General features: G+C 38.1%; 1 protein-coding gene and 2 long non-coding RNA genes across 6 annotated transcripts in view; 1 reads left to right on the forward strand and 2 right to left on the reverse strand.

The window, feature by feature from the left end:
* On the reverse strand, positions 1 to 21229 carry LOC118765494. Its single transcript, XR_005001358.1, has 3 exons — positions 20968 to 21229; positions 18108 to 18116; positions 1 to 17 (listed from the first exon to the last, which is right to left on the reverse strand). It is a non-coding gene; the product is annotated as an uncharacterized LOC118765494 (long non-coding RNA).
* LOC115216986 overlaps positions 1 to 25104 on the reverse strand; it is an 82798-nt gene that overhangs the window by 46650 nt on the left and 11044 nt on the right. The window contains exons 4-6 of one of the 4 annotated variants that reach the window (XM_029786467.2): positions 23826 to 23915; positions 22364 to 22486; positions 21233 to 21385 (exon numbers count right to left, since the gene is read on the reverse strand). The exons of 1 other annotated variant lie outside the window; for it this stretch is intronic. In XM_029786467.2, the coding sequence (XP_029642327.1) occupies positions 21245 to 21385; positions 22364 to 22486; positions 23826 to 23915 (354 nt within the window). In that variant the 3' untranslated portion in view covers positions 21233 to 21244. Of the gene's footprint in view, positions 1 to 5976; positions 6124 to 21232; positions 21386 to 22363; positions 22487 to 23825; positions 23916 to 25104 lie in introns of those variants that run through there. 2 more of the 4 variants (XM_029786469.2, XM_029786470.2) reach the window with 2 other exon arrangements.
* LOC115216987 overlaps positions 14327 to 25104 on the forward strand; it is a 19307-nt gene continuing 8529 nt past the window's right edge. The window contains exon 1 of the long non-coding RNA XR_003882146.1: positions 14327 to 14733. This is a non-coding gene — a long non-coding RNA (uncharacterized LOC115216987). The remainder of the gene's footprint in view (positions 14734 to 25104) is intronic.

Consider the following 25104-nt stretch of genomic DNA (forward strand, 5'->3'; position numbering starts at 1 on the left):
ATCGTACACACACACACCTATGCATGTGTGTTCTTGTGTTCGATTATGGTTCAGCAAAAAGAGACCTATATCGATTTGTTTCATATAAATATATAATAAGTAAAATTAGATGGTGCTCCAGCTTGTCCAAAGTCCATCGACCAAAAAACCAATGCAAGATATATGCACATACATTCACGCATATATATATATATATATATATATATACACACACACACATACATTAAAAATATGAAGCGGTGCTCCAGCATGGCCGCAATCCATCGACCAAAACCACTATAAAATAAATTATATACATATATCAAATGGATGTTTTAATTATTTACACACACACAGGCACACCTACACATGTGCCCCCACCCACATTCTTTCCTCATAACTTTCAGGAAAATAGATTATATTTGACGAAATTTTCTATGAAAGCGCCTTATTTTGTGTAGATTCCAATTATATCAGAATTGTTGTGAAAACGTTTTTGGGCCTTGTATATATATGTATGTATGTATGTATGTGTATATGTTTGTACTCCCAACATCGCTTGACAACTGATGCTGGTGTGTTTACGTCCCCGTAACTTAGCGATTCGGCAAAACAGACCGATAGAATAAATACTAGGCTTACAAAGAATAAGTCCTGGAGTTGATTTGCTCGACTAAAGGCGGTGCTCCATCCTGGCCACAGTCAAATGACTGAAACAAGTAAAAGAGTATGCGCATGGCCTACGGTTTATTGTTCAGTTTGGTTTGATTAAAAAAAGCAAATAAGTTAAGAGGGAGATAAGTAGTAAAAGTAGCATTCTTTACTTTAAATTTTTTTAGTGAAAATCTTGTAGGTGTACTTCCCAAGGAAAGGGGGTGAAATTTCCAAGGGTTTTGAAATTCATTCAAAAGAAAATTTTTTAAAAAAAGGAATTCAAATGATTCCGGGATGGGGAAGGACAAAAATATGGGGTTTGCAGCTTATTAGGAGGTCACGCAAAAAATCCGAGCTTTTTCCTTTTTTTTTTTCTTAGTGAAAATCGTGCCGGTGAAGGGTCGAAATTTACCAAACAACTAAAATGATACTGAGCAAAGAAATAGGACTTCTCTCAAAAAATGAAAGGTAACGAACAAATTTGCTCCTTTTACAACCCTTGCAGTGCCATAATTTCCCATCAGTAACGTCACCATATGTAGTAAGTCCACATGGTGAATTACAATTTGCACAGGTTTACATATTCATAATTAGTCGACGCCGTTCCAACCAATGAAGAATGCTGTCTCCAGCTTTTCTTAATTGAATGATAGTCCACTATTCCTATACGATTGATTCACGACTTAAGATTTTATGTTCAGGAACAATGAATGTATTTCTTTATTGCCCACAGGGGGCTAAACATAGAGGGACAAACAAGGACCCCAGTGCATAACTAGTACTTAATTTATCGACCCCGAAAGGATGAAAAGCAAAATCGACCTCGGCGGAACTTGAACTCAGAACAAAGCGGCAGACGAAATACCTAAACACAGAGAGGACAAACGGATTAAGTCGATTATATTGACCCCAGTGCGTAACTGGTACTTATTTAATCGACCCCGAAAGAATGAAAGGCAAAGTCGACCTCGGCGGAACTTGAACTCAGAACGTAGCAGCAGACGAAATACCCGGCGTGCTAACGATTCTGCCAGCTCGCCGCCCGTTCAGGAACAATGAATCGCGGTGCTGCTGGTGTCCCACGTGCCATTCCGATCGATTGTAAAGTAAAGAATGCTTCTTTTATTGCCCCCTTAACTTTTATTTACTTTTTTAATCAAACCAAACTGAACAATAACTGTACGCCATGCGCATGCGCGATTGTTTAAAACTTTTCAATTTTGATTTCGAAGTATTTAAAAAATTATTTGGAAATTATAAAGAGAAACAAATGACAGAATCGGACTGTCTATATTTTAAAACGAAGATTTAAAAAAAAAAACTTGAAACTAAGAACCATCTTCTCATCAAATTCCGATGCGACCGTAATTTGAAAACTTCATTGAAAAGTATCGCTTTTTCTGAAAGTTATGAAGTAACTACTTAGTGTTTTATCGCGGATGTAAAATACATGGACCACACCCCTTTCTTTTTTTTCCATTTTTTTTTCTGAGGAAACCCACTATTTCGACTGCGGAGATTCTGAATCTGCACCACCCACCCCACAAAAATGGCATTTCAAAATTTAACCCCAAACTCTCAATTTCTTCATTTTTCTCTTTTTTTTGGCGAAATACATATAAAAATAGGCATTCTTTCTATATAACTCGACAAAAACAAAACATTTCACTTTGGGTATTTCCGTAGAAGCAAATGACAGTTCGATTCTGTTTTCTGCTTAGAAATTTGCGGATTTTACACACATACATGAAACATGTAAGAACAAATATGCAAGGCTTTTTTTCTTTAAAGTTTAAAATGAGGCATTTGCTGGCATAATTTCGTTATATTTATACTCCACAACCCACGGAAATACCCGAAGTGAAATGTTTTGATTTTTGTCGAGTTATATCGAAGGAATGCCTAAAAGTACGGAGAATATGATTCTGAGGGGTGGGGAGGTAAAAACTTCGATTTTTAAAAAAACCCTCCCCACGCCCGCGATTCTGTGACAAAGTATAATTATTAAACTGAAAGTGTTTTCTCTCCTGTTTCAAAGTTTAAATTTTGAAATGCCGATTTTTTTTTTGCAGATTCGGAATCTCCGCAGTCGAAATAGTGGGTTCCTGTTGAATAATAATAAAAAAAAATAAAGAAAAAGAAAAAAACAACGAAAGCGGATTCGAGCCATGTAGCTTTTTCTGAAAGTTACGAGTAAAAAAAGCCGTTTCGTGAGAATTTTCCGAAACTCCTCTCTCCACCTTCGGAAAAACTTTTAACACCACATATTCCGATATAATGAGGATCTACACCATCTGGGGCGTTTCTGTAGAAAATTTCATAGAAAAATATCAATTGTTTTGAAAGTTATGAGGCAACACACACACATGTATATACATAACTTATTGATCTGGGTTAGAAAAAAATAGTAGTTACGAAATATGTTCAAGTTGGTATATAACAAGAGAAGCTAAAAGACCATGTTGATTTTTTGGTCCACTTCGTTTATCACTGAAATAAACTAATTTTGTGATGACTTTATTTATTCAGCATCGATGTAGTGTGCCTTCTGTAGGACAAATATTTCAATGTTTGAACAGCGTAACATTTGATTAAAGTTTAAACAATGTATATAAACTATTTAGACAAAAATGAAAGTAAAATAGTTTTTAGTTATTGGGTCAGTGGTTTGTAGAGAGAGAAAATTAGAATGAATGAAAGAAGACAACCGTTTAAATATTTCTTGTTTTATTTTTCTGTGCAAAAGTATACATATTGTGGTTGACGTTACAAATATATTAAATCAATAAAAAGCCGGTCTTTATATTTATATATACTTCCATATTTATTTAAATTTTTTAATTAAACTGGTACATTATTATAATGAATTAGGCGCAGTTGTGGTAAGAAGCTTGCTTCCCAAATACATGGTTCTGGGTTCAGTCTTTCTGCGTGGCACCTTAGGCCAAGCGTCTTCTACAATAGCCTCGGGCCAACCAAAGCATTGTGAATGAATTTGGTAGACGGAGAGTGGGTACTATTATATTATATTATATTATATTATATTATATTATATTATATTATATATATATATATATATATATATATATATATATATATATATATATATATATATATATATATATATATATATATATATATATATATATATATATATATATATATCTCACTCACTCACGTGACCGACCAGGCCATCAGATGTTGTTACACATCGCTGGTCACAATGCGCTTCACATTGTTTTAGCCTTCGAATGACGCCACCCCGCTGGCTAAGCGAGCAGGCCAACAGAAGAAAGAGAGAAAGAGTGGTGAAAGAGTACAGCAGGGATCACCACCCCCTGCCGGAGCGCAATAAACACACACAACGCCCGGTCTGGGAATCGAAACCGCGAACCTACGACCGCGAGTCCGCTGCCCTAACCACTGGGCCATTGCGCCTCCACACACACACATCACACACACACACACACACACACACACACACACACACACACATATATATATATATATATATATATATATACATATGTATGTATGCATGTACATATATATATATATATATATATATATATATATATATATATATATAATTAATGTGAGTTTAGAGGGAGATTATCTGAGAGGATAGCGTGGTAGTTCTCAGTTATGTTCCCGGTTACGGCTAACCGCATCGATTGGTATTTAACGTCTATGAATGCTAGATCATTTCAGGGATGCTTTGTCGCTCATAAGTCTTATATTTGCAATAATTATAACGACAGAGCGGGAGTATGAAGGCTGGTACATCCTCAAAATTTGTTTCCTTTTGATTTACAGTTCACACAACGTATTTTTATGGTTACGACGATTCAGAATGAGCAGCTGCATCATATGCAACCGGGCATAATTTCCTGTGCAACTTCGTTCAGGGTCTTTCACCAGCTTGGCTCGATTGCATATGTGCAGTAGAAAGACGTCTAGATTGTCGTAACTATAAAAATATGTTGTATGAATTGTAAATTAAGAGGAAATCAATTTTGAGGATGTACCTGTCTTTATATTCTCTATCGTTATAATTATTGCAAATATACACTCCAGATAATTTTACCATCTAGTGAAGCGAACACGGAATTATTCATCAAAGGAATTTACAGCTTAAGCGACAACTCCTAGCTGTCATAGACGTTAAATACCAACCGATGCGGTTAATCATAACCTGGAACATGATACCCTCCCAGATAATATATTTCTCTAAACTCACATCAATGATAATTCAACGAGCGGCTAAGGCGGCATGCCAAAATATGGAGAAGATGAACATCAATACATTTCTAAAAGATATCTTGTTGCCCTCTAAAAAGGAATATAATAAAAGATCTCATCGATAAAACCGGCGATCTTTCGTCTCTAGTAGACCTTTCCGTCGATTTCCATAAAAAAATTTTTTTTTTTACATATGGGCTTGCGGGAACTTTTGAAGTAATATACATACATATACACATACACCGAGTAAAAAATTTCAGTTATCTCTTTCTTTCACACATTACTCTGTCTCTTCACACACACTAACAGAAGCACTTCACTTACACAACATACTGTCTGTCTCCCACACCTCATCAAACACACACACGCACACACATGTACATCAATGCTTCACATGCACAGTAACTTCAAAAGAACTTCCCTCGTCATACAATCGCTTTCTCTTAGTCTCTTTCGCTCTCATTACTTCAAAAGTTCCCGCAAGCCCATATGTAAAAAAAAAAAAGGTCTACTACAGACGAAAGATTGCCATAAAACCAATTCCTTTATACATCGCATGAGTATCACCAAGTCCGCAACTGGTTGGATTCGAAAATGACCTGTGAAGCATAGTTAAATACATCAAATTCCGCAAATTCTCCTTGAGGAAGAACCAACATCTTCGGAAACTGTACACACCTGTGAAGGAACTCAAGAAGCAGGACGGGATGCTTGTGCATGAAGATAAAGCTTTTTAGACCACCGCTTCGAGCCAAGCTGATTAAAAGACTCTGAACGAAGCTGTGCAGAAAGTCATGCTCGGTTGCATATGCAACGACCCATACTATGTACAATGGAAACACATTTAGACCGCCGTAACCATAAAAATATGTTGTATGACTTGTAAAATAAAAGGAAAAAAATTTGAGGATGTACCAGTCTTCATATTCTTCATATTCATATTGCACACACACACACACACACACACACACACACACACACACACACACACACACACACACACACACACACACACACACACACACATACACATATGCACATAAATTATCATCGCATTTACATTATATTTGTGTGTTACTAATAATTAATAAATCTTATTACCTGTATATAATTAGTGTGTAAAAGAGGTAGCTCCTCAATGATCGCAAGCTTCGCACTATTTGAGAAAATTTTAGTGTGACTCCAGTATTATCAATTACGTGGATAGAAATCAACAAATCAAATTGCTGCGTCAAATTAAAATCTTAAGTTGTCTATAAGGAAATGTTTGACAATCCTTATTCTTTTATCTATATTTTTAATACGTTCGTTAACATACTTCAATAGCAAACAACATATATTGAATCATTCCATTTGAAACATTGACGTCACAGAGGGTGCGCTATCCATCCATCCATCCAATTCTCTCTCTCTCTCTCTCTCTCTCTCTCTCTCTCTCTCTCTATCTATCTATCTTTCTATCTATCTATCTATCTATCTATCTATCTATCTATCTATCTATCTATCTATCTATCTATCTGTGATATATATACATTTCTATAATGTCGACTTTCTGTGCAACACCTTATGGTTATTAGGTAATGTAACGCCTCGTATCCCCTTCTGTTCCTCTGGACGAAATACTGCTAAGCATTATGCTCAATGTTCTAACAATTCTACCTGCTCACCGCCTCTTATCATTACCATAACAGCCTCTGTTTCTGTGAGTTGGATGGTCTCGTACCTGAAGCGCTTAGGTATCCCGGTTCCAGCTGCCTTTTCCCTTAATTTTGGCATGTCCAGTTTCCCCAGCCCCACACTAAACGTTATACCTAACCTTTCCTTCCTAGTACGTCATCCCCACGAAATCTTCATGTTCATATCTTTCCTGCAAGAGTTGACCTGCCGCTATTTAAACGGAGCATTTATAGCATTAAATTCATTGCTCTTGGAGGACCTACAAAGGTTATGATAAATGTCTTCCCCACATATTCAACAAGTAAAAATACATAGTGATCTTTCGCTTTAGAGACATAAATAGGAAATGAGGAACTGAAAATGAAAGAATGCCTCAAGCTAACGATCGCCGAAGATGGATTAACTAGAATATATTTTTTATAAACAAACATTGAAGCGCTTAGTGAGTTGATATTTTAGAAATGAAGGAAATCTCGAATGACTTGCCAGCCACTTTTTCTGTTTTTATTAGAGAATTGAAACCGAATCTCCAAACAGCCAATTATAAGTCACAGCTTAGCCATAACGTTTTTACGTGATCTGCCGGACAAGTTTAGGCGCTAAATCTGAGAATGTGGGAAATCACCACCATAAAAACCACATTCGCTTTTTCGACATTGAACTTATTCAATCGACCAAACAGCAGCAACAGTTTGGCTATCGTGAATTTAACATGATATTTCCCCCGTCTTGACAGCGTATTCAGAGAGCCTTGCTGACCAACAATTTTGTCATAACTACAGAATTGTCTGTTTATATTGTTAATTCAAAACCAACATGGAAAATGTTTTTGCGAGGTGAATAAAGTTTCTGCTAATTGTTCACGAATGTTGTGCATTGTTTACAGGCAACCAGAACCAAAGTCAACCACCAGCACCTCCATATCATCCTTTCGATGACCTACATGACAATTGGTAACCTCTTATAATACATCTATAAGGGTATTTTACCCAATCCCCTTGAAACGAAATATGAAAGGAATTGTTGTATACAGTACTCAGTTGCACAACTAAAAAAAAAAATTTAATGTCATCAGGTGTTGGCGGATTTTAGGAAGTATGAAAGTTTTGAAGGATGAAGAATCATGACAGCTAACGACTGATGCGGGTAGTTTATACCATGCTTCAATAATTCTGAGTGTGAAAAAAAAATGTTTCCGAAAGTCATGGGTGCTGTGTTGATTTTTGATTTTGTGAGCATGTACACGAGTGTTTGACATATGAAATTCAAAATGGTGTCCAAGGTTGTTGTTGGAAAAATGGTGGATAACCTTGTGAGTGTCTACCAAATCAGTTGCCAAACGTCTGAGCTTCAATGTATCCATGCCCAAGGAAGCAAGACGTTCAGAGTATGGTAGATACTTGACGGTGGGTATTCGTTTCGTTGCACGTGTCTGAACAGTTTCCAGGAGATTTATATGCTGAGCAAGACTGGTGATGCAAATTCCAGATTGGTGATGCAAATTCTAAGTGTGGACATACCATTGTCATATACAATTTTAAATAGATAGCTGGAGATTACTGAGTAATGCCAGGACACCCCCCCCCCCCAACCTTCTTGACAATCTCAGAGGTGTGGTTCGTCCAACGCAGAAAGCTGTTTACAATAATAGCCAGATCACGTTCACTAGAAGACTTCTTGAAATTGGTATTGCTAAGGTTGTATGTAAAGGCTGGGTTTTTCCTCCCATAGAGCATGGTGACGCACTTTTACACAGCTAGCTTGAGTTGTCAGTCAGAGATCCATTGCTGCATTGTGTCCAGGTTGGATTGCAAGAAAGATCTATGGCGCATAGGATCTGTTCTTTTTATTTCGAGGTATAGCTTGATGTCATCTGCATATTTCAACACTGAAACATTCCTCAAGTTGGCACCAAATTGTGCATTTCGGACGGTCGGTCGAATGGTCGGATGGATGAATTTCTTATTATAATATAGATTATTATTATTATTATTATTTATTATTATTATTATTATTATTATTATTATTATTATTGAGTGAGAGAGCAGTGCATGCCACCAAGTGATACAGGGATAAAATATACGAAGCCCAGTATACCCATCATAATTACCAGTCTGATAAGGGTACACCAGGCACATGCATCACAGCCATATGTGCGCGACATGGTGATCTCATATCAAGATAAACAGCGCATGACCTTGCAGGTGTTGCCCAGTTAGAATTTTCTTCTGGTCGAGTAGCTCATCCCGCTCAAAAGGTTCCTGCATAAAGTTTGTTTAAGGATGTTGAACGAAACACCCATGTTTCCAGAGGTGAATTATCCAAATCTCGAAGAATTCCTTTCAACACACGGTTATGATGCTCCCCTACTGCTTCTGCTCATGATCAGAGATGCACATATCGTGAGCCACTAAGGGACATACTCAACTGGTTAAGGTCAAACAACTGACAAGCAAATCTGTGGTATTGAACAGAATATTTGCTGTAGCCCATTTTTTATATCAAGACAAAGCAATGTACATGATAACACTTCCAATCAGTTAAGATCAGAAGCCATGAGAGCCATCAGAAGCCATGAGAGCCATTAGAAACCATGAGAGCCATCAGAAGCCATGAGAGCCATCAGAAGCCATGAAAGCCATTAGAAGCCATGAGAGCCATTATTATTATAACCTTTCGAAGCGCCTCTTCCTGTTGGGAATTTCAATTGTTATATTTTCGTTGTTATCTCAGGAATTTTTACACGGTTTTTTGCAAACGGACAAAACTCTTTGTAACTTTCGTCCTGTGTTTTGACCCTTTATGTTTTAATTAATTTTTGTCAGCCCTTGTGGCCAATAAACGAATTTATTATTATTATTATTATCATTATTATTATTATTATTATTATTATTATTATTATTATTATTATTATTATTATTATCATTATTATTTTCTCTAAATCACAGGTTTGGTTGGAGCTTACTACCTGCAGCCTACAGTACCATGCTATTCGTTCTTTTCAGCTATCTAATACTTCCCTGATTATTCTGGCCGTGTCAAGGAGGCAAACCTTTGGTAACAGTTCCACTGGGCACTCTATTCCAATTTCCTTTATATTCCTCTGATGCCTTCTGATACTGTTCCCAAGGACACTAAAAAAAATAATTGGTACTATCTTCATCTTCTTCATTTCCATGGACGGGCTATTTCGTCCTTAAGAGGGTTGTATCCATCTATCTTTTCATCTTCCTTCTTGACTATTCGTGGGTCAAAGGGGCATGCAACGTCAATTATATAGCATATGTGGTGCACCTTGTCCACCACCACTAGATCCGGTCTGTTATGCTTTAGTACATGATCTGTTGGGATTGGAAAATCTCAGAGGATTTTGCTAGTCTCCTACTCTGTCACTCTCTGCGGTTCGTACTCATTCCACGTCTTGCCTCTCTCTAGCCCCCACTTTTCGCACAGTTTCCAATGTAGCACTTTCGCTACCTGGTCGTGCCGCCACAACTTGTAGTGGATCTGGGCAAGTCTAGGGCATTCGTTCGTGAAATGGACAATGGTTTCATCCACTCTATTGCAGATGCGGCACAGCGGAGATACTTGCTCATTACTAAGGTTGACCCTCCAGTTCGTGGCCAAGGCTTGGTTACCAGTTACCAGTATAGTGCTCTTGGTCTCTTTATTCAGGGTTCCTTTCATCAGCCAATCCCACATATTTTTCCAGCAACTTCTGTTATGGCTACATGGAATTAACTGTATAGTCCCTTCGTGCGTAATTCTTCTTCATCTCCTTTTTGTACTTCTTCCTTTGTTTTCCCTTTTTTCTCTGCTCTCAATACACCCTCGTTCCTAACTGTCACTAGCAAGGTTTCCTTACTTTGGGCTAAGTATCTCATTAAGCTCTCGAGTCTTCCATACTTACCAGTCCCATTTCTCAAGTTGCTCTTGTAAGCGTGACAGGAATTGAAGGTTTATGATACATGTGGAGTATCTCCTCCCATTATAATTATTTCTGTAGCTTCAAGGAGCTGGAGCGGGTCGCCGATTTGTGACTTCTGTGCGAAGCGAGGAGACGGGAATGGCTCCTTGGTACATCACACAGTCGATACAATAAATAGAAATAGAACAATGCATATATGTGCCAGAGGGAAATAAGAGACACAACCGGGTAGAATGTTTAAGAGAATATTTATTGATATGGTAACATGTGTGATTGTGTGCGTCATATATACAGAATAATAGACAGGCCGTCATAAGAATAAAATGTATGCGTGTGTATGTAAGCATAGACGTATGCGTGTTCAGAATATATAAGGATGGCGATGAAGAAGAGATATTGAAAGAGTCTGTAGCCATCGAAGTCAGTAGTAAGTTCATAAATACAAGAATGATAAATAACAGTTCGTAGTCAATTGTACACGATAGTTGAAATACTGTATCAAGAAGTTGCGGCAATGATGCAGAGCCGGTTGCAGTACATGTACGTGAAGTTGTGGCTGTGATGCTGCTGCCTGAGTCACTTGGTACAGGAGTTCTCGCAGGTTGTACATTCGCTGTTCATCCATGGTGAAGTAGTTCACGAACAGTGCAGTGTTGGACCATGGCCTGTCAGTCGCGGTTTCTCTTACATATTGACATGCGTCGATCGTTTCTCTCGTTGGCCTGAAGCCAATCCAATAGTGGCCATTTCGGCTGAGTCAGTTGCTCGAATTTTCGTTTCTAACTGGATTGCTCGCTTTAGTATCCCAGCTTAAATAACCACTAATCGTGGACGCCGGTTCGGAGCTTCTTTAGTTCGTGAATTGTCACGAATCCTAGGCGTTCGTCACATTCGTACGACCAGCTATCATCCAGCTTCCAACGGATGGTCGAACGTTTTCACAGGCAACCGAAGGCCGCTCTACGCGCCACTCCTGATTCGCAGTCTTGGACAGAATTCCTGCCTATCGTTCTTCTTGGTTGTCGCACTGCTGTTAAAACAGTCTTAGGTTTCTCCTCTGCTGAACGCCTTTACGGTACCATCCTGGCACTCCCTGATACAATGTTGGCGCCAGACAATTCATTGCATCCTGATACAATGTCGTATGTCACCAGACTTCGCTCATATTTCTCAAGTCTTCCACCCATGCATCTGCGTGGCCAGTCTATTCCCTCTCACGTCTCACCGGACATTGACAAATGGACTGATGTTTTTGTTCGGGATGGTTCTGTTAGAGGACCTCTCGTTTCTCCTTATAAAGGACCATTTCGTGTGCTATCGCGCACACTCAAAGCTTTTAGTCTCGACATCAATGGTCGGGCAGAGACCGTGTCAGTCGACAGACTTAGAAGGGCACATTCTGAGGTTTCCACACCCTTTGGTGACACCCCAGCCATGCCCACCTTTGATCCTTTACAACCACCTACACATCCACCTGCACGTGCACTTTTGACCACACCATCACCTCCACCTCCACCTTCGTCGCCACAACCTAACACGAACAAACCCTATGTCACCAGGACAGGTCGCACTGTGCACTGGCCAAAAAACTCACCAGAACTATTTATATTTAACCCTTTTCTTTTTTCTTCCTGTGACAGACAATTGTTTTCTCGTGTGCTGAACAATTCCAATGCCTTGCCATTGAACTTTGTAAAAAAAATATTTTGTGCATGCTCCTTTTATATTGCTTGTAATTATTTTTCTCAACTTATCACATTTTGTATCATATTTTGTACCACATCTTGTTGTTTGCGATCGGTGGCCCATCTTTGCTTTCTTGTGCCTGCTCCAGTCATTTTAATTTAGTACTAGCGTTCTCAAGGGGGATCAAATAGTACTTTTTCGGCCCATAACGCTGCTGAACACAGACTTCAAAATGTTGGCCAAGGTGTCAACGAAGAGTTTGGCGCTTGTCGTCGATGTGCAAATATGTTGTTGGCGATGTGCAAATATGCACTATCCCAAGCAGATCCATCCACGACAACCTCCATCTCATGCGACACATTATAGACAGGGTGGGGAATGAAGGTGGCATGGGTAGGGTGTTGATCAGTTTAGATCAGTTTAAAGACTTTGATAGGGTCGACCACCAATACTTGACGTCCGTTCTCACGGCAGCCGGTTTCGGTCCCGTTTTCCGTGGCTGTATCGCAGCAATGTACAGTGTCATCTGCTCGATAGTTCGGGTAAATGGGTACTTATCAGAATCATTCAGCATTATGCACTCGATCAGTCAAGAGTATCCTCTCTCGTCTCTCTTGTATGTACTGGTTCTAGAGACACTAGCGCGGAAATTGGAAGCGTTGAGAGGCATTCTGCGCGAACTAGGACGTGGGGGAACTGTGTCGGCATACGCGAACGACGTCATCGTCATAATGTTGAACATCAAGCACATGGACCTGGTCGGCATCGCTCTAAAAAATACGAGGCGTTGACAGGAGCAAAAATTAACCAGAAGTCAGTGGGCCAGCGACTTAAATTGCTTGGGGTCTGGTTCTGGTCCAGATCTCCAGATGGAGAAGAAATTGGGACAAAGTGACGAGCTGAGTTGCCAATCTCACTCAGAAATGGGCTGTGAGGAAGTGTTCCCTGAAAGTTCGGGTGGAGGTGGCGAATGCTTACATCGCATCCATCATCTACTACCGTCTCACTGTCCTGACTTGTCCAGGTTCGAGTCCGACCAAACTGGAGCACCTACTTTTCCGCTTTCTGTGGAAGGGACGCGTTCCACTGGTCAGGCGCTCCATTTGCTAAATGGAGGACTGGGCATGTCGTGGCTTTGATGCGCAGACATGTGCTGATCTTACAACATCTCCAGTGCTTCCTAAACGGTGAGCAGGTGTGGTACAACAACCTGTCTCTGATCTGGTTACAAATAAAACTTATTTAACAGTGATGAATATGTAGATTATTTTTATTCATTTAAAAGTTAGAAAGACCGAAAGTGACCATGATCTTTGCAGGCAGGTCCTCACCCTTGTTTCTTTATTGCCCACAAGGGGCTAAACGTAGAGGGGGACAAACAAGGACAGACAAACGGATTAAATCGATTAAATCGACCCCAGTGCGTAACTGGTACTTAATTTATCGACCCCGAAAGGATGAAAGGCAAAGTCGACTTCGGCGGAATTTGAACTCAGAACGTAACGACAGACGAAATACCTATTTCTTTACTACCCACACGGGGCTAAACACAGAGAGGACAAACAAGGATAGGCAAACGGATTAAGTCGATTATATTGACCTCAGTGTGTAACTTATTTAATCGACCCCGAAAGGATGAAAGGCAAAGTCGACCTCGGTGGAATTTGAACTCAGAACGTAGCGGCAGACGAAATACCGCAAAGAATTTCGCCCGGCGTGCTAACGTTTCTGATTGCAATCACGCAGGTCCTCACCCTGTGTGATTGCAATCTGAGGAAGAAAAACTGGGTGAAATGATTCATGTGAGACCTGAGTGTGTGCAGATAGTTCCGATGAGAAGAGGTTGTTGTTGTACAACAGAAGAAGCAAAGTGAGAACGATACTTTTATGAGCTTATGGTTGAAGAATGTTGTGAAATTTAGCATTTGTAATATACAAGTGTTTTATTGACGTAGACAACAGTTACAATTTTCTTATTGTTCAATGGGAGCAGTGATATCTAACGTGATGTGTTTACTTCCGATACAAGATGGGATTGTTCCAAGGAAATTTAGGTAGCACCAACCAATCCTCAATTACAGATTACCACTAAACAACTATTTAGAGTATACTCTCGATTTTCTTTCACTTTTGTCGAGAGAAGAAATAGGATTAAATTGTTGATGTAAGCATCAAGCGATGTAATAAAGCGAAATTGTTGAGTGTAAAATGATAAGTGAATCAGTTCTGTTTCGTAAGAAACTGAAGTGGAGTCATAGTTTTCTTTATTCCTGTTATTGAGGAAGAGTAGAAATGATGATGTGGATGATGAAGATGATGAAGATGATGATGATGATTTCTTTATTAACAATTAAGGGTATATTTATGTATACCCTTTTATGAACAACACAGGAAAAATACAATGCACGGTGCCAAGTGGGCCACTTTTAGTAAACAGAACTAGTGATAAAGTCTTGTAAACAATTAAATCAAAAACAATCGAATATAACAAAATTCCCCAAAAGAGGGAGCCCTCCTAGGATTACTTGTGAAAGCCCCATGAGTCTACAACATTCCTGATCACCAGGGTAAGTGCCCTTTCCACTTTGTTTACAGGCGTATGCTTAGAGTAGGCCTATTCACTCGGACCATTCTTGCGACGTTCACCCACCTTTTAACAAAATTGCTGGGGGGAAGAACTTCCCTCTCCAACATAATTTTCCTTTTCAAGTGAAAAGGTGGGTTAATGTCAAACACCTGCTGTTCGACATAAACCCACAAGTCAGAAATACTCGGGCACTGGACGATAGCGTGCAGAACGGTTTCGTCACCCTGCACGCATCTCGGGCAAGCCCGGCTGACTGCACTTGTGACAGTAGAGTTTATCTCGAACAGACAGCTCCTTCCAGTAGCACTGCCAGGCCAAGACTTTCTGGAAATTATCCATTGGCCCCAGCCCGAAAAGTCCCCAGAACAGACCAGTCAGCTCATTCTTGTCTACGCCCAGAATCTCTCCAAGAACGTCGTCGCACTTACCCGCCACTAACCCTCTATAGAAAGCCATAATGGAACTTCCACCGACCGCATTACCTGAGTGTCAGAGGAGTGTGAGCGCCTGACGACATTCTAGCTGCCCGGCGCTCTTCCTCGGTGTATGTTTGATCTAGGACTGTAGCTCAGTCAAAGAGATAAGATTTGAGTCAAGGTAGAAAATACTGAAATAATTTTATAAAAAACATTTTAGTACTGGTTTCAATCACTGAGGCTACTTCAACTGTAAGCATGGAAAACAATTAAATTTTGGAAAAATTAAATGAAAAGTTGTTTAAAAAGAATATTTGCATAGTATTGAAATACAAGGGGCATTTTCCTTGTTTCTGCCTGTCTCTGTCTCTCTTGTGGGTTCGAGATCGTTGTGAATTCTTGGCAGAGAAGAAGAAGGAGAAGAATAACGCAGGAGTGGTATGATAGTAGTTGGATGTTAAATGGTCAAGTGACCTAAAAGTGACTCGTGATTGGGACCGTTTATATATATATAATGTTATGGTCGGTCATTGGTTTCTCATCTATAAAGAGCTCAGCAGTATAGGTGACTCGTCAGATTCAAATGGCCGATGGCGCATAACTTCTCTACAACTGAAGTAAGATAACATTTAACTTCCTAAAAAATATATTACTGATTTAATGCTTTAGCGTGTGCTTCTTTTTCGGATATATGAACAACTGAATATTCATAACGCACCTCGGTTGCGGAGCAATTTACAAAAGGGCGCCAGGTGGTTTGTGCTCTAGCGCAGTACCGTTGGCTGAGCACCTCTGCATAATCACGAAGGCTACTGTCTCATGGGTACTATGGAGTTATACGATCTCGATTATTCGACAACAAATATACCAACACCATCAAACGAACTTTACAAAAAAATGCTGCTCGAAAAGATTATCAACCTCATAGGACGGATGAGATGGAAGGCATACTTCTACAATCAACGCACGCCATTCTCAGAAGCCAGCGCGTACGGTATTAAGTGCTGGAGGTTCCCATCTAGAATCAAAGACCGCGAAACCTTCGAAGCAGACCTACTGGGTATCATCCCAAAGTTGAGATTCGGTAAGGCCCTTACTCATTTCAGATCAAACTCCGCTCTGACTTACGACTGCTAAAAATCTCTGTCAGGTCCTTACTCTTTTCCGATAAAACTAAAAAAACTTTATAAGGTTGATACAAGCACATACGATAGAACTTTTAGAAGACAACATAACGCAGAAATATGGACGCGTTTCCCCACACACATACATCAACATTAACAATGAAGCCAAACAGTTACCCAACAATCTACATATACCCGATAGGGTAGAAGTATTAGCTAAGAGGAATGCCTTTATCACCATTAAGGAGTATAAACAAAACTTGGATCTTTGTGGTTTTCCTTACTATCTACAATTTTGTTCCAATTGTTTTCTAATTTGATATATGGATTAAGTTTTGTATACTAATTATGAAAACGAAATTAATTTTTCCTATAAATCCATAACTAAAAAGTGGTTAGCCTTTAAAATTTGGGTATTTTAGCCAATCAGAAGCAAGTATTTTACACATCGCCGTGTGGAAAAACTCTTTTTCCATAGTAACCAAAGATGCTGCGGAGATACGAGAAAGATAATCTACTATAATAATACTCTTGTGTTTTTCTCCATCACAACGTATGAATGAAAAAGGAAGGGGTGATAGATGAATAAAGAAGGAAGAGGTAAAGGCAAACTGGTAGTGGAAGCGTTTCAACTCTGTGTATGTAATTGGAAGGTATGTGAATGTTTGTGTGCGCGCGTGTGTGTATGTGTACATGCACATCAGAGTTCAAGGTCGATGTGCCAAGTGACTTCACTCTGTGTGCTTTAGCTTCGTTACTATGGCAACAATCTGGATACTTACTGATCAGACTACACACAGATCTATCTATATAATACTGAGAATGTATATCTGTCTATCTGTATGTGTGAATCCCTAAAACTCGAGAAGTACCCAACCGATTTCATTCAAATTTTACACATGTATTACTTAGGGTTCATGGAGTGTCATGGACGAAAAAACTTTTAACTTCTTACTTAATGCGGGCCCGGAGCAATCTTTTACGAATATTGTTTCGCTTTTATTCTTTCATTTTTAATCCTAATGTGATAAGACTCATGGGGTATGATATGAGTGTCATTTCAATTAAAACAATGTAACATTTTATAGATAATCTTTCTATAGTCAAATATAGTACAAGATATTTTATACCACGATGATGACGACGTCACATTTTGTTTATGTGTGTGTATAAATGTGTATGTGTCTGTCAGTGTGTGCTTCCGCGTTCGGCAACATCACTTTTTGTATGAGTGTCTGTGTGTGAACGTATGAGAATATGTGTCTGTGTGTGGGCGTTTGCGTGTTCGATACGTACGAGATAGTAAAGGACATTTTATAATATGACAACGTCACATTTTGTATATGAGTGTGTATGTGTGTGGGTGTATGAGTATGTCTCTGTGACTTGTGCTTCCGCATTAGGTACGTTATTCGACATACACACACATCTACACATACAGATATATATATGTGATGACTGGCATGTGTGAATGTATGCTTGTGTCTCTCTTACTATATGTATATGACTACGTGAGAGTGTAAGTATGTATAGCGTGACATTTTGTATATGAATGTGTGGGTGTATGCGTTCGTTGGGAACATTATTAAACACACACACATCTGCATATATATATGCATATATATATGTGATGCGAATGGCTGGAGGCGAAACTCTTGACAAAAAACAATCAGGTGGCACGCCCAAGGTATATAAAGATACACATCTACCATTCAATTACCAGTTCATAATTATCGCAGCAGTTGCAAGGTATTTCAATTTGCTTATATTTGGTTACTTTACACTGTATACAAAAATACAGACATACTACATACAAACAACTACTTACAAAAATAGGGATTAATGTATATTTTTTTCTATAATCATAATATTTTGTTTATGATATTCAAAAAAAAAAATTGCCACCAAAGGAAGAACGTAATCTCTCCAGAAACACCTATCAAGCAAGGAGGATTGAAAAAAGCCTGAAGGCGAGAGACTCAAAAGATAAGGGACATGAGACTTTCTCAAGATCAGCAAAGCCATGCTGCAGCACGTCAGATGGAATCTCAAGAGAGAAGGGAGTTAAGACTTTCTCAAAATCAAAAAAAGTATACTGCAGCACTTAATGCTGAATAACTAAAATAAAAATTTAGCATGCCAGATTACACAGAGGTCCAATAGAATAGCTCTCAGAACAGGCCACATACAAATTTGTTCTTCACAACTCCTGGTGCTGCTTTCAGATATGATCCATCCTATTCTTTAAGAATTATAATTCTATCCAAATTGGTGAGCTAAACTGAAATGTTGCTTCTGCAAAAGCTTTAAATTTTACTCCACAAATGTTGTATCGTCAATGCTGCACTTTCCTGTATCCCTGTTTCAAACTACACCATTTAATACTGAGCAACGCCGGGTATCTCTGCTAGTATATATATATATATATACATATCCATAGTGATACACACACACACACACATATATATATATATATATATATATATACATACATACTCACGCACATATATATATCATCCTCCTCATCATCATTTAACTTGTTTCCATGCTGGCATGGGATGGATAATTTGACAGGATCTGACAAGCAGCAGAGTAGAGTTGCATCAGCTTTGCTGTGGTTTCCATCTCAATGCCCTTTCTAATGCCAACCACTCTGGTGAGTACCGGGTGACATTTTTCATGCACTGATGAGGCAGCTCTGTAAATTGCAGCAAATTAAAGAAAGGAAAAGGAAATGGAAAGTATGAGAGGAGTTGGCTTTGTCAGATGTTGAAGGCTAAAGTATGATACACAATTACCATACAATGTGAGGAGACAAGCACATGAATCTTGCTATAGATGAGATACACAATTACCATACATTATGTGATGGTGGTGGTGAGAGTAGCTGAAAGGGAGATAAAGGTCATGGTGACAGGGTATGAGAGCATGCACAAAAGTACAAAGTGTATAGGAGGGAGAATAAAAACTGTGCATCAGGAAGGGAGGAAAGGGTAGAGTAACTTCGTAACAAGCGTGGGGGAGGAGAGAGACAGATGGTCAAATGCGGATGTAATGAGTGAAGAAAAAAAGGGGAGGTGTGGTGGAAGGTAAACAGCAGGATGGAGGAGGAGAGGTGGCACGGAGTGGAGAGCTGCAGCATCACACATCAGGGATCAGAAAGTAGAAGACAATGTGCTTGATGTGAACAGTTTGCTCTAACTCGGTCACATTAATAAAATATCTGTAGTGGTTGATAAAAAGAAAGTTGTTGCTATTCTAGCAGTCTCATGGACCATATAAAGGTTGCTTTGTGTTGTATCTGGAATGTAAGAGCATGCATTTTCTGTGAGAAAATCTTTATATATAAATCGAAGTTGTGTGTTGGAGACTTGTCTCCTCCGATTTAGATTCCTAACTACTCCCACATTTTGCGGTGCAGTTTAACCAAAAGCGGGTATCTTATAGTCGTCATCACATCGAGCCCTTCTGGGTATTAGCGCGCATCTATGATGAGTCTACGATTTTTAAAAAAAAATTTATCATTTTTCCGCATTTTTATGATTTTTGCTCGGGTTATATATAAGGGAAGTAACTCTCTAAAAATGCTTATATAGTTATTTCCCTTATAAACACGAGCAACGCCGGGCGATACAGCTAGTAGTTCATAAAAATGCCTTTCTTTGAAAAATAATGTTTCCACTAATTACTGTGTTTGCATAATTATACCAAACAAACTGCAATGTATGTAATGTGTATGCTCGGGTTATATAAGGGGAAGTAACTCTCTAAAAATGCTTATATAGTTATTTTCCCTTGCACGGATTTTTGTCAGTGAAACAGGTCGCAGATTTTAGCGCCGAAAATATTTTGACAAATTAAACTTAAATGTTGAAGTGAATCGAACGGCCTTTGTGTGTTTCTTAAATGGCTCTATAAACACCTTCACGCTGCAATAGTTAATTGATATTTCAAGAAAAGCATATCAATGATGCTAAATAAATAAACAATGACATTTAAATGATTTTATGAATGTATTTATTTGGTAACAAAAATACAATTAAAAGGACAACTAGAGAGACAAAAATATTTGTAGTGATATTGCTAATAGAATCAGGCAGTAGCAGATCTTTGCAGGAAATTACAAATAAATAAGAAAGGAAAAAGCATCAAGGTAGGTAATATAAAAAGTTTGTACAAAACAAAGCATAATAGAATAAAAAGGTAAAGACCCCTTTCAGTCATGGAATGGCCATGGGATTGCACCTAGAAAGTTCCCCTCCAAGGCACAAGTCCAGGAAAGGTTGTTTATGGTAGACCAGCAGTCACCCATGTATACCGGCCTCCCCTCTCCACGTCGCTGATGTTATCAAGGGAAAGGCAAAGGCCGATACAGATTGGTACCAGTGACATCGCAACTCCTTTCTACAACTGAGTGAAATGGAGCAACAGGAAATAAAGTGTTTTTAAAAGAAAACAATAACAAAAATAAGCATCAATAAAAAAAAAACAACTTCAAATGAATCAGTGAGTATGGACTAGAAATATCTCACAGAAATGAGAACAATAAACATTTTTTTCAATGACACTAGTAAAGTAAGTACATTAAACATTACTAAAGTTAGGGACAGTTAGTACAAAAAGATGTAGTGTAATTATGTATGGTAAATAAAATTTGATATTAAAAACCTTGACAATTCTTAACAGTAAAATAGCACAGATGGTTATCGTAATAGGGTCAGCTTCAGTGACAATAGTACGATGCTAAGGCTTTTTTGAATGTAGATGTTGGTGTGTGTGTGTATACATACATATATGGAGAGAGAAAGAGAGAGAGAGTAGACAACAGGGATGTTGATTAAGAGATTCTGGTCAGTTTTACTGAATAGTGAGAATATACAAATTTAAAAAAAAAAAGTTTTTAAACTGTTTCATGCTTTCAAACATTTCAATTTCACAAAAAATGAAAAATTTATTTCATTTCATTGAATTCTTGAGGCATATATGGGTCAGCAACATTTGGAGAATAATGAGTAATTGGTGAGTAGTGTGTATTAATTGACGGATTCACGAATTCAGTAGCCTGGTTCTGATGGATAACAACTACATTACTCTGTAGAAGCAAAGAAAAAAAAATTATTAAAGAAATACTGAATTTCTTTAGAAACAAAAAAATAATAAACAACTCTAAAATCATTCCAAGAGAAATTAAAGAATACCTTGATTTGCATCTATTTTTCAATGACATTCATACATAGTAAATCTTGTGTGTAGTTAGATGTACTATTGCGATTGTTGAATTAAAAGCTGCATATAGAGTATCATCTTCCAGTGAAGTGGAGCAAATAATATAAACTTGTGTCACCATAATTTCTCCTGTCTCTATATATACATATATATACTTTATAATTAGGGTTCAGCAATGATATGCTTTACCACATACCAAAGTTTAGAAATAGCAGCCAAAAACCTTAGCTATTTCTTCTACTTTAAAAGGAACTCCCAGAAAAACTATTTATAAACTTTGGTATGTGGTAAAGCATATCTTTGCTGAACCCTAATTATAAAGTATTACTTAAGTTTACCGTGAAAGTTTTTCATGCCGAATTCTACTTGGTGAAGTTATTGATTACTTCTTAATTAATTAATTTTACCCTTTGTTGGATAAGAACAGCAATGCAAAAAATGGAGGTCAAATGGTAAGCCTGCATGATGTCCAACATCATGTTCTCCATCTTCATGTATTTTTTCCTTTCACCATAATCCTACTATCTCCTGATATGTAACCTTGAGCACTACCTTTACAGCTTATTTCTCTAGCATATCATATACTCCCATTTCCCATCTAGTTTTGGATTTTTATTTTTCCCTTTTCACCTATCTCTTTATGGTTCTGAAAACAGAATTATACCCGAATCTTGTATCCTACAGAGTTGGATGTCACACATGGAATCTCAACATCATGTAACCTGTTCTATGGCAGGGACATAGATCAGAAGTTACAAAATATTTCCAAATCTAGGATGTAAATGGAATGAACTTTGCCTCTTATTACACAATTATATTTATCAAATGAGTAAACTATAGTTACCTTTGCTTGTGAGCAGCAGCAGCAAATGGATGAAGAGACAATAGCCAAAACAAATTCCGCAAACATAGCAAAGGATCCAACACAAAATAAAGGATAATAACTGTCATAACGAGAAGACATTGCCTGTAAAACAAATAATTTTTAATGAGAAAAAGTGAAAGAAATATGTGATAATCTTACAGTACAGGGTTATCTTTTCAGATTTTTCAAGCAATGACTTTGCATTTTTGATAATCTTTATTGGTATTAAAAGTTATAAATGCAGTCACTTAATCTTTTACAAGTTTCAGTCACTGGTCTGCAGCCATGTCCAGAATAATCCCACAACACCACCATCAACTGTTGCACATTGCTGTCTACTGCTCATAGGACCAGCTATCTAGTTTCCAAAGCATATAAGGGACTGAGATCAAAACATTTCCCCTGAATGGGATGCGATTTCATCACAGGAGGAACATAAAATGAAGTGTTTTGCTCAAGAACACAATGTGCTACCTGATTCAAGAATTGAGGGCACAATCACTAGGTCAACTAACTTTATATTAAATAGAGTTGATTTTTAAAAAGATTCTTTTACTAGTTTCAGTCAATGGCCTGCAGCCATGCTCAACTCATGTTAAAGTTTAGAGCCATAATCTAAAGATCTTCCTAATCACTGTTTGGTACTGATGCTATTTTTTATTCAGACCAGTTGGTCCACTAGTGCAAATCAGTCACTGATGTTGACTGTTTTTTTAGTTAACTAAAAGAAACAGGTTTTGAATCTGCCCAGGGTTATCTCTCTCTGGTATTTTCCATTGAGGAAGGCTAAAGAGCCAGAAATGTGTGTCTGGGAATCTGATACGGAGAAGCACTGGGCAGATATGGTGCTTTCACACCTCTTGGAGAGAATTCTTTTCTCCAGGGTAACTACAATGAATTTGCCTTTAGAAGTCATATATCACAAACATATTTAACAAACCTAAAGTTCACACACACACACATATGATAGACTTCTTTAAGTTTCCATCAATAAAATCCACTCACAAGCCTGCAGTCAGCCCGAGGCTATAGAAGAATACACTTGCCCAACATGCCATGCAGTGGTTGAGAAGGAAACTTCTTAACACACAGCCATGCCATTATTTGGCTCTTTTTACAGTTTATTTATCTGAAAGAATATTAAAAGGGTTGTTTTCTTTTCTATAAAGTCTGTTACAAGATATTTTCCTAATATAGCTGAAAAAGGCTCCATAGTTACAAAGCTTAAAATGTTTTGATAAAAGGTATGATAGTGAAATAACATTAGAAAACCTGTTCATCCAAAAACCAAGAACAATAATTAAGTTACAATGTCTTTTATTCTAGACAGCTAAGAAGTATAATTGCTTTTGTTCTGATTTTCCCCATCATATAAAGTACCTTACTTCATTAGGCATCAGTAATCTCTGCACAAAAACAAACACACATATAATATACTTACAATCCAAGTTGCATGGCCAGAAAGGGCACTCATTCCACCAATTGAAAAGATAGATGCTGACAAAATGGCAAGGACCATGTAGGTAATTTTCTGAAAAAAAAAAAAAAATTTTAAAGCATTTTATTTAGGTTTTACAGTTATGTATGTGTGTGGTGGTATATAGACACATACATACACACATGGGGGTAAGGATATGTGCATGTGTGAGTTTGAGTCAAAAAGAGAAAAAACAGATCTGTTTAGCACTAGAGATGCAGATTTATTCATTGATAAATAGACCGATTATAAAAATAAAAGTTATTTATAATACCAATCCATGACTGATCCTTTTTTTTAACTGAGCCCCAGGACGTAACTAAATACAGGAAGGTAGCACATAGTCACTCTAATGGATTCTATCAAATTATTATCTTTTCTGAGTATATTAAAGAAAATACATAGAAGGAATGGTGTTAGGCAAATGACATTTTTCTTTTAGGTTCATATCTCAGGAAATCTATTATCTTTTGTCAGAGAGAGAGGAGAATCTAATATTTTATGTGATCTGTGGCAGAAAGTCACAAATGATACCATTCTTTGCTAACTTTGTCTTTCACTCCTCAGAGATCATAAGTACGAGGGGTATCAAAAGGTTCCTTGGCTAGTTATGTTTAATAAAAAATAACTAATTTACTCTCTTTTACTTGTTTCAGTCATTTGGCTGGGGCCATGCTGGAGCACTGCCTTTAGTTGAGCAAATTGACCCCAGGACTTATTCTTTGTAAGCCTAGTACTTATTCTATTGGTGTCTTTTGCCGAACAGCTAAGTTACGGGGATGTGAACACACCAGCATTGGTTGTCAAGTGATGTCGAGGGGACAAATACAAGCATACACACACCAACACTTACATATATATATATGCATATATACGATGGGCCTCCTTCAGCTTCTGTCTATCAAACCCACTCACAAGGCCTTGGTCGGCCTGAGGCTATAGTAGAAGACACTTGCCCAAGGTGCCATGCAGTGGGACTGAGCCTGGAACCATGTGGTTCGTAAGCAAGCTACATACCACTCAGCCACTCATACATTTTAACATCATCTCTTTTGAAATAGCCACCTTGTACAGCAATATACTGGTCCCAGCATTTCTGCCACTTTTGGGAATCTGACCTGGAAGTCATTTTTTGTGTGTGGGTTGAGGCCCTTCTGTGATCTGCACTGGGTCTCGACAATGGTGTTAAAACAGCAACCTTTGAGCAGCGTTTTCATCTTGGGGGAAGAGATGGAAGTTTGCA

Source organism: Octopus sinensis, linkage group LG11 (genome assembly GCF_006345805.1).
Source record: "Octopus sinensis linkage group LG11, ASM634580v1, whole genome shotgun sequence".
NCBI classification, from domain to species: Eukaryota; Metazoa; Mollusca; class Cephalopoda; order Octopoda; family Octopodidae; genus Octopus; species Octopus sinensis.